The sequence below is a fragment of the Macaca nemestrina genome, chromosome 5, assembly GCF_043159975.1.
Source record: "Macaca nemestrina isolate mMacNem1 chromosome 5, mMacNem.hap1, whole genome shotgun sequence".
In the NCBI taxonomy this organism is placed as follows: Eukaryota; Metazoa; Chordata; class Mammalia; order Primates; family Cercopithecidae; genus Macaca; species Macaca nemestrina.
In genome coordinates this window covers 10,512,078-10,526,167 of record NC_092129.1, presented here as the reverse complement: position 1 = coordinate 10,526,167, position 14,090 = coordinate 10,512,078, and the positions used below count along the sequence as shown (strand labels likewise).

The window sequence follows — 14,090 nt, the reverse complement described above, 5'->3', positions numbered from 1 at the left end:
CGGCCCGGCACATGCCCTGCCTTCCTGGCCTCCCCAGCCAGTTCACCTCGGCTCCTGCGGGGCAGCCCACCCACACCTACCACCCTGTTGGCCACTGGAGGGCCCTGAGGGCCGTGATTCAAGGCATCATGAATGACAAAAGCTTGTGGGCTGCTGGGTATGGCTCTCAGAGGTGACAGCAAACTCAGGACTGGGTATCCAGGGTGACTCTTTTAAGTGACTGTCAGACCGTGGAAAAGGTAAACAGGCTCACGTCCTTCCACTAAGCAGATTCTTAGTGGGAACCACGCACTCGTCCACGTCCACCCCCAGGGTGTGTGTGTCACGAGCAGCTTGCAGAGCAGCTACTCCAGAGCCCTCATGGCGCTCCTTGCAGTCCCTGGGTGAGAACAGGGGACTCTCGGCCCCACGTAAATGCACTGCAAAAGAACGCGGTGGCCCTTCCCTGGGGGTCTCATGTCACGGAGCTCCCGCTCAGGGAGTGGGGCTCAGCCACAAGGAGCTGCCGGATATAAGGTAGGGAACCAGGAACCCGACAGTCAGCAGGAGTGCTCAAGCGGCTGGGAGCTGGGCTGAGCCAGGAACTGGGGGGAACAAGCGGCTATGGCACCAGGATTCCCACTGGCCCATCTAAGGGCAGGTCCTGGCCATGATGGGGGACCAGGGCAGGAGCCACCTCCAGGGAGCAGAGCTGAGCCAGGCAGCCACAGGGAGTTGCCCGGGTTGTATTGTGGGCGGCTGCCTCAGCCATTGTAAAAGCTGCACATGGCTGATAGCATGCATGCCACACAAAAACAGGTGTGGGTCATGGTGAGGCCCAGTTTGTGTCCCATGAACTAGCCTAGTAACGTCCCAGTTCTCTAAGGAGTCGAATTTTCTGAAAAATGAGCTTCCATATAATTGAAACTTATACTACCTTAAATGCTGAATATTTTCCTTTAACAATTTGAGATAGAAAAGTCTAAAGTATCTCATACTTCTCTTCTTTTCCATTCAGGGTGTACTGAATCATAGGCTTTCTTGGCCTCTCAGAGTCACTTTTCATACTAGTCCACACACTAATAAGGCCATTTTGGAAGGAGAACCCCCAACCCCTTCCCTGGGCAGTTCAGGTGCCTCTGCTCTGCCCTCGGCCCCCTGCAGCCCATTAACAAGCCTGGTCTGAAGTGTCACTTGTCGCGTGACTCTGCTCTTGGACATCGGCCAAGGGAAGCCGTGGGGGCTCTCAGGGGAAGTCACATCATCAAGCAGTTGAAGAAAAATCGACGTGTGTGCCAAGCACTCCCACCCTCAAGCAGTGAGAGTGATCAGATGGTGGAGGAGACGAGGTGAGCACCATGACAGTCAGGAGCAATGCCCAGAGAGGTGGCACCCGACTCTGCCAGGGTAGGAAGCAGCACTCGCCTGCCCACCAGAACGGGGTGATTTTCTTATCCCAGGTTGGGGCCACAGGGCACCTGATAACTAGAAAAGGCGGGTGATATTTTGTGCCTTTTTAAAAAAAAAAAAAAAAAAAAACAGCTTTCTTAAGGTATCATTTACATGCCATAGAACTCACCCATTTTTAAAAATGAGCAAATGTGGCTTTTGAAATTATTTTCCTTAACAGTCTTTATAGTGCTTTTTTATAGTAATATCACAAAGGGGAACTCACCTTTTCTGTCTTGTTTCCAGAAAGACATTTGCTAGGTCAAGATTTTTTTATTTGCACCTCTTGCAAGAAGGAAAAAGCACTCCCTTTTCTAGGAGCCGCTGAACTCAGAACTTCCCATTCACTTTATTTTTTTATTTTTTAAAACAGAGTCTCACTCTGTCGCACGGGCTGGAGTGCAATGGCATGATCTCCTCTCACTGCAACCTCCTCCTCCCAGGTTCAAGTGATTCTCCCGCCTCAGCCTCCTGAGCACCTGGTATTACAGGCACCTGCCATCATGCCCAGCTAATTTTTGTAGAGATGGGGTTTTACCATGTTGGCCAGGCTGGTCTTGAACTCCTGACCTCAGGTGATCCTCCCGCCTCAGCCTCCCAAAGTGTTGGGATTATAGGTGTGAGCCACCGCGCCCAGCCCTATTCACTTTAAAGTTTTGTGTGTGGTTTAAAACACTAACTCTCACCCCCTCCCCTCACTTATGGCCCCTGACATTGCCGCAGGACTTCCCATCAACTGTCGTGGAGAGAACAGCACAGCCAGCTCCGGCCAGACTCCAGGCTCCGGCAGTAGAATGTCCATGGCCGATCTTGGTCATGGACCCATATTGTAATAAAATTTGCCCCACAGGGAAAGGACTCATGTTTTTGTTTCTGTGTGTTACTAACTGCGAAACATAGTCACTGAACGAAGGAGAGTTGGTTTGTTTCCAGAAAGAAGCATCAACCCACAAGCTGAAGAGGACGAGATCCTACTGAGAGGCGGCGGATCCCCGAACAAACACCCCCGGCAGCCCGCGACAAAGGCACTTGGGAGGAGGCGTGCAGAGGAGACGTCCACACAGCACACCCGCTCAGCTTTTCCAGGCACTCAGCTCAGCAAAGAAATTGTGTCTTAGGGCAGAATTAAGGAGAAGAAAGGAGGGAGAAAAGGAGGGGAGGAAGAACAGGAAAGAACAAAGAAGAGAAGAGAAAGTTGGGGAACAGAAAGGAAGAAGTGGCTCCTCTTAGCAAGTCTGGCGGAGAGAGGCTCTGTGAGGAGCACTCGCAAACCTTGGCCTCAGCGCGCAGACATCACCCAAGTGCACGGCCAGGACTTGCAAAGGACTTACCATGGGGGCCAAGCCTTGAGGCTCCCTGCTGCCCTTCTAAAGAGCAGTACCCTTACAGTTTAAATGAAAAAACAATTGCCAGTCCCAAAAATGGTTCTTGTCCTTGAAGGCTAGAGCAGGACTGCACAGTGTTTTCCACGGGCCACCATGCCTGCACCCTGAGCTCTGCACCCACCCAGAGCTGCTTCCGACCTTGGCCTCCACAAGACGGCTCTGAATGTAGCTTTTTTTTTTCCACTTATTTCTCTTTGGAGACAGGGTCTTACTCTGTGCAGTGGCGCAATCATAGCTCACAGTAACCTTGAACTTCTAGGCTCAAGTGATCCTCCCACTTCAGCTTCCCCAGTAGCTGGAACTACGGGTGCGGACCACTAGGCACAGCTAACTTGTAAACTATTTTTGTAGACAGGGGTTCTCATTACATTGCCCAGACTGGTCACAAACGTGGGCGACCTCTGGCCACAAGTGATCCTCCAGCCTCAGCCTCCCAAAGTGCTTACTCCCAAAGGGATTACTGGCAGGAGCCACTGTGCCCAGCCTCACCTATTTCTTAAGGTGCACCATTAATGGCCAATTTGTAGTCCCTTCTGCAAATGTCAAATTACAACCTGAAGAAGGACTTTAAGTTAGAAATGAAAAGTTGGAATCTGTTCACCCCATACAATTAAGAAACCATGATAGCTATTGTGACCTCCCTGGAAAAAAGGGGTTCTGAGGATGTAGGTTCAGCCTGAGAGCAAGTTCATTTGGGAACTGCTTTTTCCACAGAAGATCACACAAGGTCATGAATGGTTTCTCAAAGCCTTCAAACAATAGGAGTCCCAAATGCTGACAAGCAAGAAATATTGTGCATTTTTCATAAAGCTAAATCAGGTCAACTCAAAGGATGGCCCTGTTTTCAGAGATGATGCCTTTCCCATATTAAAGAGTATAATTGTGTCACTGGTAGGTGGCGAGTTTCTCTTATGCTTGGAAAGACCAGAATGTTGGCACACCTCTATTGGCTACCTGCCATCCCCTCCCATTTTGCAGAAACTTTACCTGCCCATGAAATTGAAACGTCAGAGAACTACTGCCCTAAAATCCCAGGAAGGTCAAAATCAACAGAATTGTCTTTTTTTTTTTTTTTTTTTTTTGAGACGGAGTCTCGCTCTGTCGCCCAGGCTGGAGTGCAGTGGCCGGATCTCAGCTCACCGCAAGCTCTGCCTCCCAGGTTTATGCCATTCTCCTGCCTCAGCCTCCCGAGTAGCTGGGACTACAGGCGCCCGCCACCTCGCCCGGCTAGTTTTTTGTATTTTTTAGTAGAGATGGGGTTTCACCGTGCTAGCCAGGATGGTCTCGATCTCCTGACCTCGTGATCCGCCCGTCTCGGCCTCCCAAAGTGCTGGGATTACAGGCGTGAGCCACCGCGCCCGGCCCAGAATTGTCTTTTGACGTACAGCACACTTCTGACTGAAAGGGTGATCATTAAAATGAAATTCTACTTTGACAAGCCTGGTGGGGCACCCAGATTTGGGGCAAGGAAAGCTTTAGATCTAGGCTCCTAGCAAAACAGGCTGATACAGAAAGGAATGGTCCCTTGACGTCTATTCACCACTCTGCTTGGAGGAACCATGCACCACTTCCGCTTACTGCTCAGCAATCTTCTTGGACGGGAAAAGGACCAGCCTCCCAGGTCCGCTCACAGACACATACTGCTTAGAGAACTCGGTGTCGTCCCAGCCCTGCACCGACAGAGAAAGGGCCTGGGCTCCAGCACCTGGCTTTGATCGGTGAGCTGGAAAACTGGGTAAATCACTTCATCCTGCGGACCTTAACTTCCTCATCAGTAGTGTAAGAGCTTTGGAGTAGATGATCATTTTGAGAACCCTTTCAAGTTGAACACTATCATTTAAATGTAAACATAGTTTAGAGGAAAACACCCTAAGAGACTTCAACAAGAAGGAGATGTGCCTCTTGGTTTACATGATGACCACAGTTCTGCCTGAATACAGGAGAGGAAGGGCCCATTGAGAAAAATCTCCTTTGCCTTGATGGATTTAAGGGCCCACATTTATTGTAGATTTGTTTGTGTGGCTCTTTACAAAAGAGGCTCATTTTCTAAACCTTTTCTTAGCATACTCTTCTTTCTGCTAAAAGTAACATTTTAGGCCAGGTGCGGTGGCTCACACCTGTAATCCCAGCACTTTGGGAGGCCAAGGTGGGTGGATCACGAGGTCAGGAGATCAAGACCATCCTGGCTAACACAGTGAAACCCCGTCTCTACTAAAAATACAAAATATTAGCCAGGCGTGGTGGCCGGCACCTGTAGTCCTAGCTACTCGGGAGGCAGGAGAATGGCGTGAACCTGGGAGGCGGAGCTTGCAGTGAGCCAAGATCGCGTCACTGCACTCCAGCCTGGGCAACAGAGCGAGACTCCGTCTCCAAAAAAAGAAGTAACATTTTATATGCTACCTCAATGATTAGACCAGAAAACAGAGCAAGAAAAATACTGCCTCATGCATGAAAACAGAAGGGGGGAATTCATACTGTTTTGTGCTTCTCTGTCAGGGCACACATATGCATCAGCGCAGACCTCGATAACTTAGAATACTGTTGTTAAAAAGCTTCAGGCCCCAGACCACCTCCATCAAAGCCATCTGCATCAGAAGCAGTTTGCTAGAAGTACACATTTCTAGGTTCCACCTCTAACCTGCAGAGACAGAATCGCTGGGGTTCGGGCCCAGGAATCTGCACAACTCATGCTCTAGTGACAAGGTAAACGAGTTCCTACACAGAATTTGTAATTTGTGTATTTGTAAGGGGAGACCAGAGAGCTATGCCCATAACCCACATAGGAAAGAGGCCCACGTGGCCAGCTCTGTGCAGTGATGGTATAAAGGCATCATCAGGGAAAAAAGGTGTCAGGATCTTGATTCAGAGCAAACTTATAAGAGCTTCTCTACCAAATGTGATGGCAAGTCTTTTGGACTACGATTTGCCTAAAGGAGGCAAACTTAGCTTATCCATCACACTAGAGTCTGTTAAGAGTCTTGTGGACTAAAATCCTAACACATCCTCAAGAGTAGGTAGGGTTAAAGTTCTTATTCAGCTGCAGAGGACATCCCGCAAAGCTCTGGGTAATTCTCTCCTTTGAGGAACAGAGAAAAACAGAACCCATGTCAGCCAGCCTGCATGCATGGAACTAGGGAAAAGGTCATCAGAATCCTAGAGAATATATCTGATTCTAGGGAATGACTTGTTTGGGTTTAAAACATGTGGTGAATCAGAAATAATTTTTTACTGGTTAATGAGACCTGGCCATAAAAATGCTCTTCTCACCAAGTGGAAGCTAAGCTTCACTCCTTCGTAAGATCCGGTAGTTACGAGACTCCCCTGCTTGCATATGCTTTTGGAGGAGAGACATCAGTGAAAGCAAAGGCCTTGCTCAGAGAAAGGACAGAATAAGTAGGGGGCCCCTGGGGAACTGGAACATAGACAGGAACAGGACAGGGGGCACCACAGCAGGTTCAAACCCAGCCAAGACCAAGGTGGACCCGTGTAGGGCTTTATCCTGCTTCTTCTGGAAATGTTTTGAGATCAGACTAACAACCATATTGTTGATCCAGAAGCAATCAAGCCCATGTCCAGTGCTACGGAGAATATCCACCCCACAAGCACATTCTGCATTAGGACCAGCGGCAGGAAAATACGAGCAGGCGCTACTGGGGCCATTATTTCTTTCTTGGTCCACTACACCTGTAGAATAGCTTCACTGTGTGTGTGTGAACCCTCCTTAAAAAATACTTGGCGCTGGGCGCGGTGGCTCACGCCTGTAATCCCAGCACTTTGGGAGGCCGAGGTGGGTGGATTACAAGGTCAGGAGATCAAGACCATCCTGGCTAACACGGTGAAACCCCGTCTCTACTAAAAATACAAAAAATCAGCCGGGCATGGTGGTGGGTGCCTGTAGTCCCAGCTACTCAGGAGGCTGAGGCAGGAGAATGGCGTGAACCCGGAGGTGGAGCTTTCAGTGAGCCGAGATTGCGCCACTGTACTCCAGCCTGGGTGACAGAGCGAGACTCTTGTCTCAAAAAAAAAAAAAAAAAATTTTTGGCTACATTCTTTATTTCCAAGAGAGGGTCAGCTCCGGACTCATTAATAACCGGCTCTGTGAGGTCTCGCCCGCCGGAGAAAGGCCTGCTGCCACACAGCACACCCACAGCTGCAACGTGAACAGACCCCCGGCACCCAGTGCACTGACCTTCTCCTGGTAGAGCTTGTGCAGCCAGGCCGAGCACCTGTCATCGTCTTCAGGGATGTCTTCCAGTGGGATCCTCCTGCAAAGGCAGAGAGCAGCTAGCAGGGGAGAGGTGACACCCACCCTGCAACGTATACTTTCCAGTAACGGTGCTGCCATTTTTTGTTTTTATCTAGGTAGCCTAAATAATGTGGAAGTGAAGAGAGTAATGCAAGTGATCGAAAGAAGGGGCGTTCCACACCCACACTGGAGAAACACAGGCCAAAATGCAATTATGACCCATGAAGGAACAACCCAGGGTCCAATTCAATGGCATAGACAGATGCTGTCAGAAGAGGGGACACTTGCCTCATTCCATCTTCCCTCCCAGCTCACAAAAAGGCCCCCAAAACCTGATATTTGCCTCTTCCAAAGAGGACAACACTGCCTCAGTTTCCACATGAGACAATCCAATATACACAGAATTGATGCATCAGAGACAAGATCCTAGTAATTTCTTCTTAGTCAAGTAACCGACTTACTGGTAATGGCAGATTATCTCCCATCAAATGATTCCTGTAGCCTCTTGGTTAGCCTTGAGGCAGACTTTTTCTGCAAAGGTTTTGACAAGTCAGTGATGTGGATGGTGGGGAATTAAAGTTCTCCCAGATGCAAGTAGCCAGGGCATCTTGCAGCACCCAGGCTCCATGGCTCAGACAGGGGTCCAGAGTCACTGTACACCAGTGATAGCTTGGAGACTTGGGTGGCTGTGGGGACTGGTGGCTGGCAAGGGCTTGCTACTCAATCATCTACAAACAGCCCATACTGAACATGGGGAAGAGTCACTCTGCCACCTTTGCCATTCCTACTTGTTCTCAGGTTGTTGGCTCTTGTGATTTCAAGGGATGTTCCTTTATATTCAATTTTGTCCATGTCGAAGTCTGCATCTGGCTTGATTTCCCTTCTATGGCCTAAGAATATCTTAGTAAGAAGATTTTAGAGCTTATCTATCACACTAGAGTCTTATCTATCACACTAGAGTCTGTTAAGAGAATAAACGATGGGATTCCATCTTATAACAGATTATAGTGAGCAACTTCCTTTTCAAGGCAGTATTGTACAGAGGTAAGTTTTTCACATAATTAGAACTTACCCCATAAGCTCCTCCGGAAATATCCTTTCACCTTTCCTGTTCCTACGCACACTGTACTTTTGTGAATCCTCTACTTCTTTGCTCTTTGATCTACTCTGCTTTGGAAATGAGATTTCTCGAGTCTGCATAATATTTCTTTATTTGGATAGTGGGAATGTAGTGAGTTTTGCCCTTTTCAGCAACTTGACATTATCGCCCTTGATGTTTCAGTGCTTTGTACTGACTTATGTTCAGAAAAATGCCTCCATCATTTTTAATGGGCAGCGACGACAAAAAGATGTGTGTTGAACAGCATCAATGCTAACCTTCCTCTGGGGTCAAGTGTGTCATCTGGCTTCAGTGAGTGAACGCGCCAGAATCATTTTGGAGCTGATTCTCACACGTGCTTTGGAGAGTTGCAGCTACCTGAGAGGTGAAATAATCTTCTACATGTCTTGGGATTTTCCCAAATAACTGAGCCCAGCTGGTCACTGAGTGGAGCTCCTGCCAGCCGTCAGTGAACATGGGGAATAAAACCTCACTTTACTCCTAGAAGGTCTAAAGGTCTCCTTCAGGCGGGTGGGTGATTCTCCTGCCTTCATATGCCACAGAACTGAGTCACAGGGCAGACTCTCGCCTGCACCATCAGACAAGAAGTCAGTGATGATGTCAATGCTGTCCTATTTTGATGGGAAAGCCAGAGTCATTTTTAGATCAGAAGCTACTTAACTTTGGCCGCCAGTCCACCAAAACATCTCCCAGGAAAGCTGGGACATTTAGTGTGGCCTGGTGGGAATGTAGGGCCCCTGGATTTTCATGGGGCTGTTTGTAATACCGCCTCTGTAAGGTCTTGAATCAGAAGGTTATACGCCCCTGGATTAGTTCTCCATTAGTGGGCATTTCAGATTCTCTTGATTAGCATTCAGAGAAGGTGACCCACAGCACAACAAACCAGTCCGGTCCCTGACCCCTGTCACTCTGGGTTTTAATGCGTGAACTGCCATTGTGTTTACTATCTGCTGCACCTTCCAATTCTGTTTCCCACCGAAACAGAGGTGCTCGGCCCATTCTATAAGCAGGGAAGGAGAACCAGTTTGACTAATATGTTCTAGAAGTGTCTTCAATAAAATCACTAACAGCCTGGAACATAACACATAAGTAAGACACTGCAAAAGACTTTTGCATTTGTGTCTAGACCGCCTTATATAAATACACATCTGTGTGTATTCCATATAGCAGACCCATCGCTCAAGGAAAGTGTCAATAACATATTCTCGTCACACCAACACCAAAATAATTATCAAATATGGCCTTCCATTTGTTCAACCTGAGCTCTCTGAAATGGAAGATTACAGAGGATCCGGAAGGAGCTGGGATGGAAGGAGATTTCAGCAGATCATTCTCAATAGTAGGATATGTCAAGTTCAATGCAAAACAGACTGCAAAGGAGTCAGTGTGACCCAGGGATCCCTGGAAGAAAGTCTCTAGGTCATTTGTGATGTGTTTACTTTGAAACGGGCACTGTCTTTTCTGGAAAGGAAACCGTTCGACTTACCTAACATACAAATCTGCATGGTATTTCTTTCCGTTTAGGACTCCCAGCAGTGTTGGATTTTCATTATTTCTGAAATTGAGTGTACAGTCATATACAGCTGAAACTATAAAAAATAAAACAAATACAAAGCAGTATATAGCGTGTGAACCCAATTTTGTTCCGTAGATACACACATTGGAAGACAATAATCAAATGGCTAACTGCTTATCTAGAAATGGTGTGGTCGGATTTTTCTTTTTCTATATGGTCCACATGTTCTACACTGAATGTGTATTATCTTTTGTAATCATAAAATCCCACTAGAACTCAGTAATAGAAAACAGGGTCATTGCTGAAGCCAGGTCACTTTTTCTATTTATTTATTTATTTTTTTGGAGACGGAGTCTCACTCTGTCACCCAGGCTGGAGTGCAGTGGTGCAATCTTGGCTCACTATAACCTCTGCCTCCTGGGTTCAAACAATTCTCCTGCCTCAGCCTCCCAAGTAGCTGGGGTTACAGGCACCACCACTACGCTCAGCTAATTTTTGTATTTTTAGTAGAGACGGGGTTTCACCATGTTGGTCAGACTGGTCTTGAACTCCTGACCTCAAGTGATCTGCCCGCCTCAGCCTCCCAAAATGCTGGGATCACAGTGAGCCACTGTGCCTAGCCCAGATCACTTTTAAAGCAGTACTGCAAAGTCAGGTCTAGAGGTGCCACAACAATGACTTGTAACTTTCTAATGTGCCCAGCCTATCATTTCCGTCAAGAAACACCGAAATTTAAACAAGTGTGGATGATAAGAAAAATTATTCCAAAGGAAACTAAGGAAGTGTCTCAGTTACAGCAGCATAACCATTCTGTGAGCATTATTTTCCCCTAGAAAAATAAGACAGCTACAAATTATCCTAGGATACTGATGAGAAACTCCTTAAGGAATTGGATCGTACTCAGTTGAAGCTTCTTGGATCAAGGGATGAAAGAATATAGGAAGGAACGAGTGAGGGAACAGAGGAGATAAATGCACAGTGGAAACTGGCCACTTGCTGAAGTGTAAGAGAGACGGTAGGAGCAACAGGCGGGAACCCCAGCGGCTGTCACCTTTTCCCACCGGTGGGATCTTCTCTTGGGCAGCTGGGGCTAGGTCTTGTCCTGGAGAAGGGAGCCTCTGTCACACAGTTGCTGAGATGACAGAGGCCAGGCACTTATTGCAGGGCCCAGCACATGGTTTGTGTTCAATAAACGATGAGCCAGATGCTTCACTGGGAGCTTTACATGCGTGCATTAATAACAGGAGTGGGAGAATGGCAGGAAGGAGGAAAGGCACTTGGTCTGATTGGGAATATGCGGAACCAAGATTCAAAAACAATAAATCACCATCTGTTTTCTTCTACCTGCTGCCTGACCACCGTGCAGGGTCTGCAGGTCCACTGTCTGTGCCAGCAGGCAGGGGTCCTCCTGATGGCCTGCAGGAGAGCCTGGGAGCAGGGCCCGGAGTGCCCGAGACCACTCGCCCCCGCCTTAGGGCTGAAGGCGGGACTGTTCTCCTGAGCCCTCCTGAGGAGAGCTGCCTGGTCAGGGCTGCTGGGAGAGAACCTGGATGCTTATCACATTCCTCAGGCATTTTAAAGCATAAATGGGTATCTACAGGAACAGCGGATCAGGCTGTGTGGACCATGACTGTAGTGTCCTAGGGCTTCCCAGTAAGAAGGGGCTACAGAGCTCACATAGTTCAGTGATTTCGATACCTCCTTTCCTCCGACCCGCTCACACAGGGGCCCATGAAGACAACAGAAGAGGCTGACTCTGGTTAAGCAAAGGAGAGGAGAACCCCCGGGTTCCCCAAAGAGCCGCCTAAAAATCAGTGACCTGTACAACTGTCTCATTTTCCAGAGGAAAACCTCAAAAAAAGCATCTTGAAAGGAGAGCCAGCCTGATTCTAACTGCAAGGCGCATCGGAAGGAGTGACAGCAGCGACTGCCGGCCCCACCAGCCAGGAGCAAATCCCAGCTCACCAGGTACTGGCTGAGTCACACTGCACCCGCTCCTTAACTTCTCTGAGCCCCAATGTCCTTATCTGTGAGCTGAAAGCAAAAAGAAAAAGGAATCTACCTTCCTGAGTCCTGTGAGGACATCCTACATGTACGGTGCATACAGGGCCTGGCATGTCAGATGCGCCCGAGACCGGTGGTGGCTATTATTGGAGAGAGCCTTGTTAACTCCGTGATGAACAGTATAGAGCTGGACAGCCTAGCGAGGCAAAACTGAGGCAAAGCTCAGTCAGGGAGCCGCGCTGGTCCAACCCAGAGGGGACGGATCAGGATGGGGACACGTAGCCCTGCAAGCTGGGCAACCCTACCAGGGGCAGAAGGTGAGGTGTGTAGTGGGAGGCAGAGGGCCCCGAACAACAGCAGCCTTTGATCAAATGTTTATCATGTGCCAGGTGGGATGCTGAGCTCTTTATCTAGCTTTTCTCATTTAATCCTCTTTGCAACCCTAACAGATTTTACAGAACTCAGAGCAGACTTAGGACCAGAGAGGTAAGGTCACTTGCCCAGAGTCACACAGCTGGTCAGCAGAGGAAAGAGGATTCAGTGAGGCCTCCTGATCAGGGAGCCCCCAGGGTCTTGACGCTGCTGGACAGTGCAGAGTGCAGCAGCCTGGGAGGTGGAGCAGGGGTCGAGCAATGGGAGCATCCTTGGCCCTGGGGCCCAGGGTTGGTGTGGAGGCAGGGACTGCAGGGGGCAGCCTAATTCTGACCCTTGCGCTGAGCCCAGAGCAAAAGACACATGTAGGCAGCTGGTGCCCCTCTGTGCCACCGACCTTCTAAGAGGCTGGGCAGAGGGGAAGGAGCTTGGAGGTGGCTGGCCTGGTGGGCCCTCAGTTCTGCAGGCCCAAGTTTGCTGCTGAGACTCCAGAGCCTGCTTTTCTCTCTTCTCTCTGGGAGTAAGAGCTGCTGCCAGGATGTTGTGGGGATTGAAGGTGACGCTGTGTGTGGCGTGCACAGCATTGTGCCAGCAGAGGTCATCAAGGAACGCTGGCGACCAGGAGAAGGGGGGTTGAGGAAGCAAGGGAAGCATGTGGGGGAGAAGAAACTGGTTAACAGGGCTAAGGGCAGGGCAGGCACACAGAGGGGAGAGGGGGCCAGGGGCACAGCCCGCCTGGCCTGGGTTCCTGCAGCCCCAGAAGGAAGCGGGGCTGGCGCTGGCCTGGGTACACGGTGTTATGTTAAACAGGCAGCAGAAGCCAGCAGGGAGTGCTGCCCGGGGCCTGAAACCACCGCTTCAGCCACTGGGTCACCTGGGGACTTTTAGAGGTACCGATTCACCAACCCTGTTGCTCCAGAGGTCCTATGGGGGTTGGTCAGGGCTGGAGAAACCAAGGGGCCCCTGATGCAGGCCAGGGGAGGAATTCGGGGCCCCCCACTCTTTGCCTCAGAAGGAGGAGAGGAGACAAGAGGATAAGGCGGAGGAAGGCAGCAGCGTGGGGCCAGAAGCCGCATTCAGCTGGACTCCAGCTCCCTCCAGGAAGGAACCAGCTTCACCTGAGTGCTTTGCCTGGGAAGGAGCACAGGAAGCTGCCCCAGGCCTGCAGCCCAGGGAAAGGGCCAAGGGACTGCGGGGGTGTGGGGAGGCCGGCTGCGCAGAAGGCGACAGAGGGTGTTTCTAACTGGAGACAGAAGGGTCAAAAAGAAGACAAAAGCATGACGAGAGGCCAGAGGCAAGTTGTTGCTATTTCCTTCTTATCAATGGCCATTGAGGGTTCCAGACTCCGAGGTCAGCTGCGACAGACCACAAGGTCAGAGTTCAGCTGATGCCAATGGGTGGGCAAGAAATGACCCTAAACCCAACTGTGCTGTCTTGGGCGTGCAGGCCTGGACCCAGGTTACCCGATGGGCCATCCAGGCACCCAGCACATTTGCACAGCAGAGGGCAGTGCTGGCCCGGGCACCCCAGGAAAGGCAGGCACAGGCCCACCCCAGGTGCCAGCCAAGGGTGCAGGGGCCATTTGTCCTTGGTTCCCAGTCCCAGAGACCAGACTTGAGCAGCCACTCTGAGCTCCTAGCGTCAGCCGGGAAGTGCTGGCAGGAAGCAAGCTCTGCCCATCTGGAGCTGGCGCTTGTCTTCCTCGCTGCCGCGGGGAGGCCCAGGGCCACGCACTCTTCCTTACCTACATTTCTCAAGCTCCTCACGGTGATGGCGAAGCCCTTGGTTCGCGGCAACAGGTGGTGCTTGAGGCGAGGCAGCCCCTTGGCCCGGGCCACTTGCATGCTGATCTCATGTTTCTTCTCCGTGAACCGCGTGCCCTCACAGTGGATCAGGAACTGAAGGAAGGAGGCAGGAGTCACACACAGCCCCACAGTCACACGCGGCCCCAGGGTCACACACAGTCCTGGGGTCATGCACAGCCCCAGGCTCACATGCGGCCCCACAGTCACACACGGC

General features: G+C 50.1%; 1 protein-coding gene across 3 annotated transcripts in view; it reads right to left on the bottom strand.

Moving 5' to 3' along the window:
* The window catches only part of LOC105487511 (1-acylglycerol-3-phosphate O-acyltransferase 4), a 145,524-nt gene that overhangs the window by 9,865 nt on the left and 121,569 nt on the right, over positions 1–14,090 (bottom strand). For all 3 annotated transcript variants that reach the window (XM_071095942.1, XM_011750973.2, XM_071095943.1), the window contains 3 exons: positions 13,816–13,969; positions 9,666–9,768; positions 7,003–7,078 (listed from right to left, as the gene is read on the bottom strand). In XM_071095942.1, the coding sequence (XP_070952043.1) occupies positions 7,003–7,078; positions 9,666–9,768; positions 13,816–13,969 (333 nt within the window). The remainder of the gene's footprint in view (positions 1–7,002; positions 7,079–9,665; positions 9,769–13,815; positions 13,970–14,090) is intronic.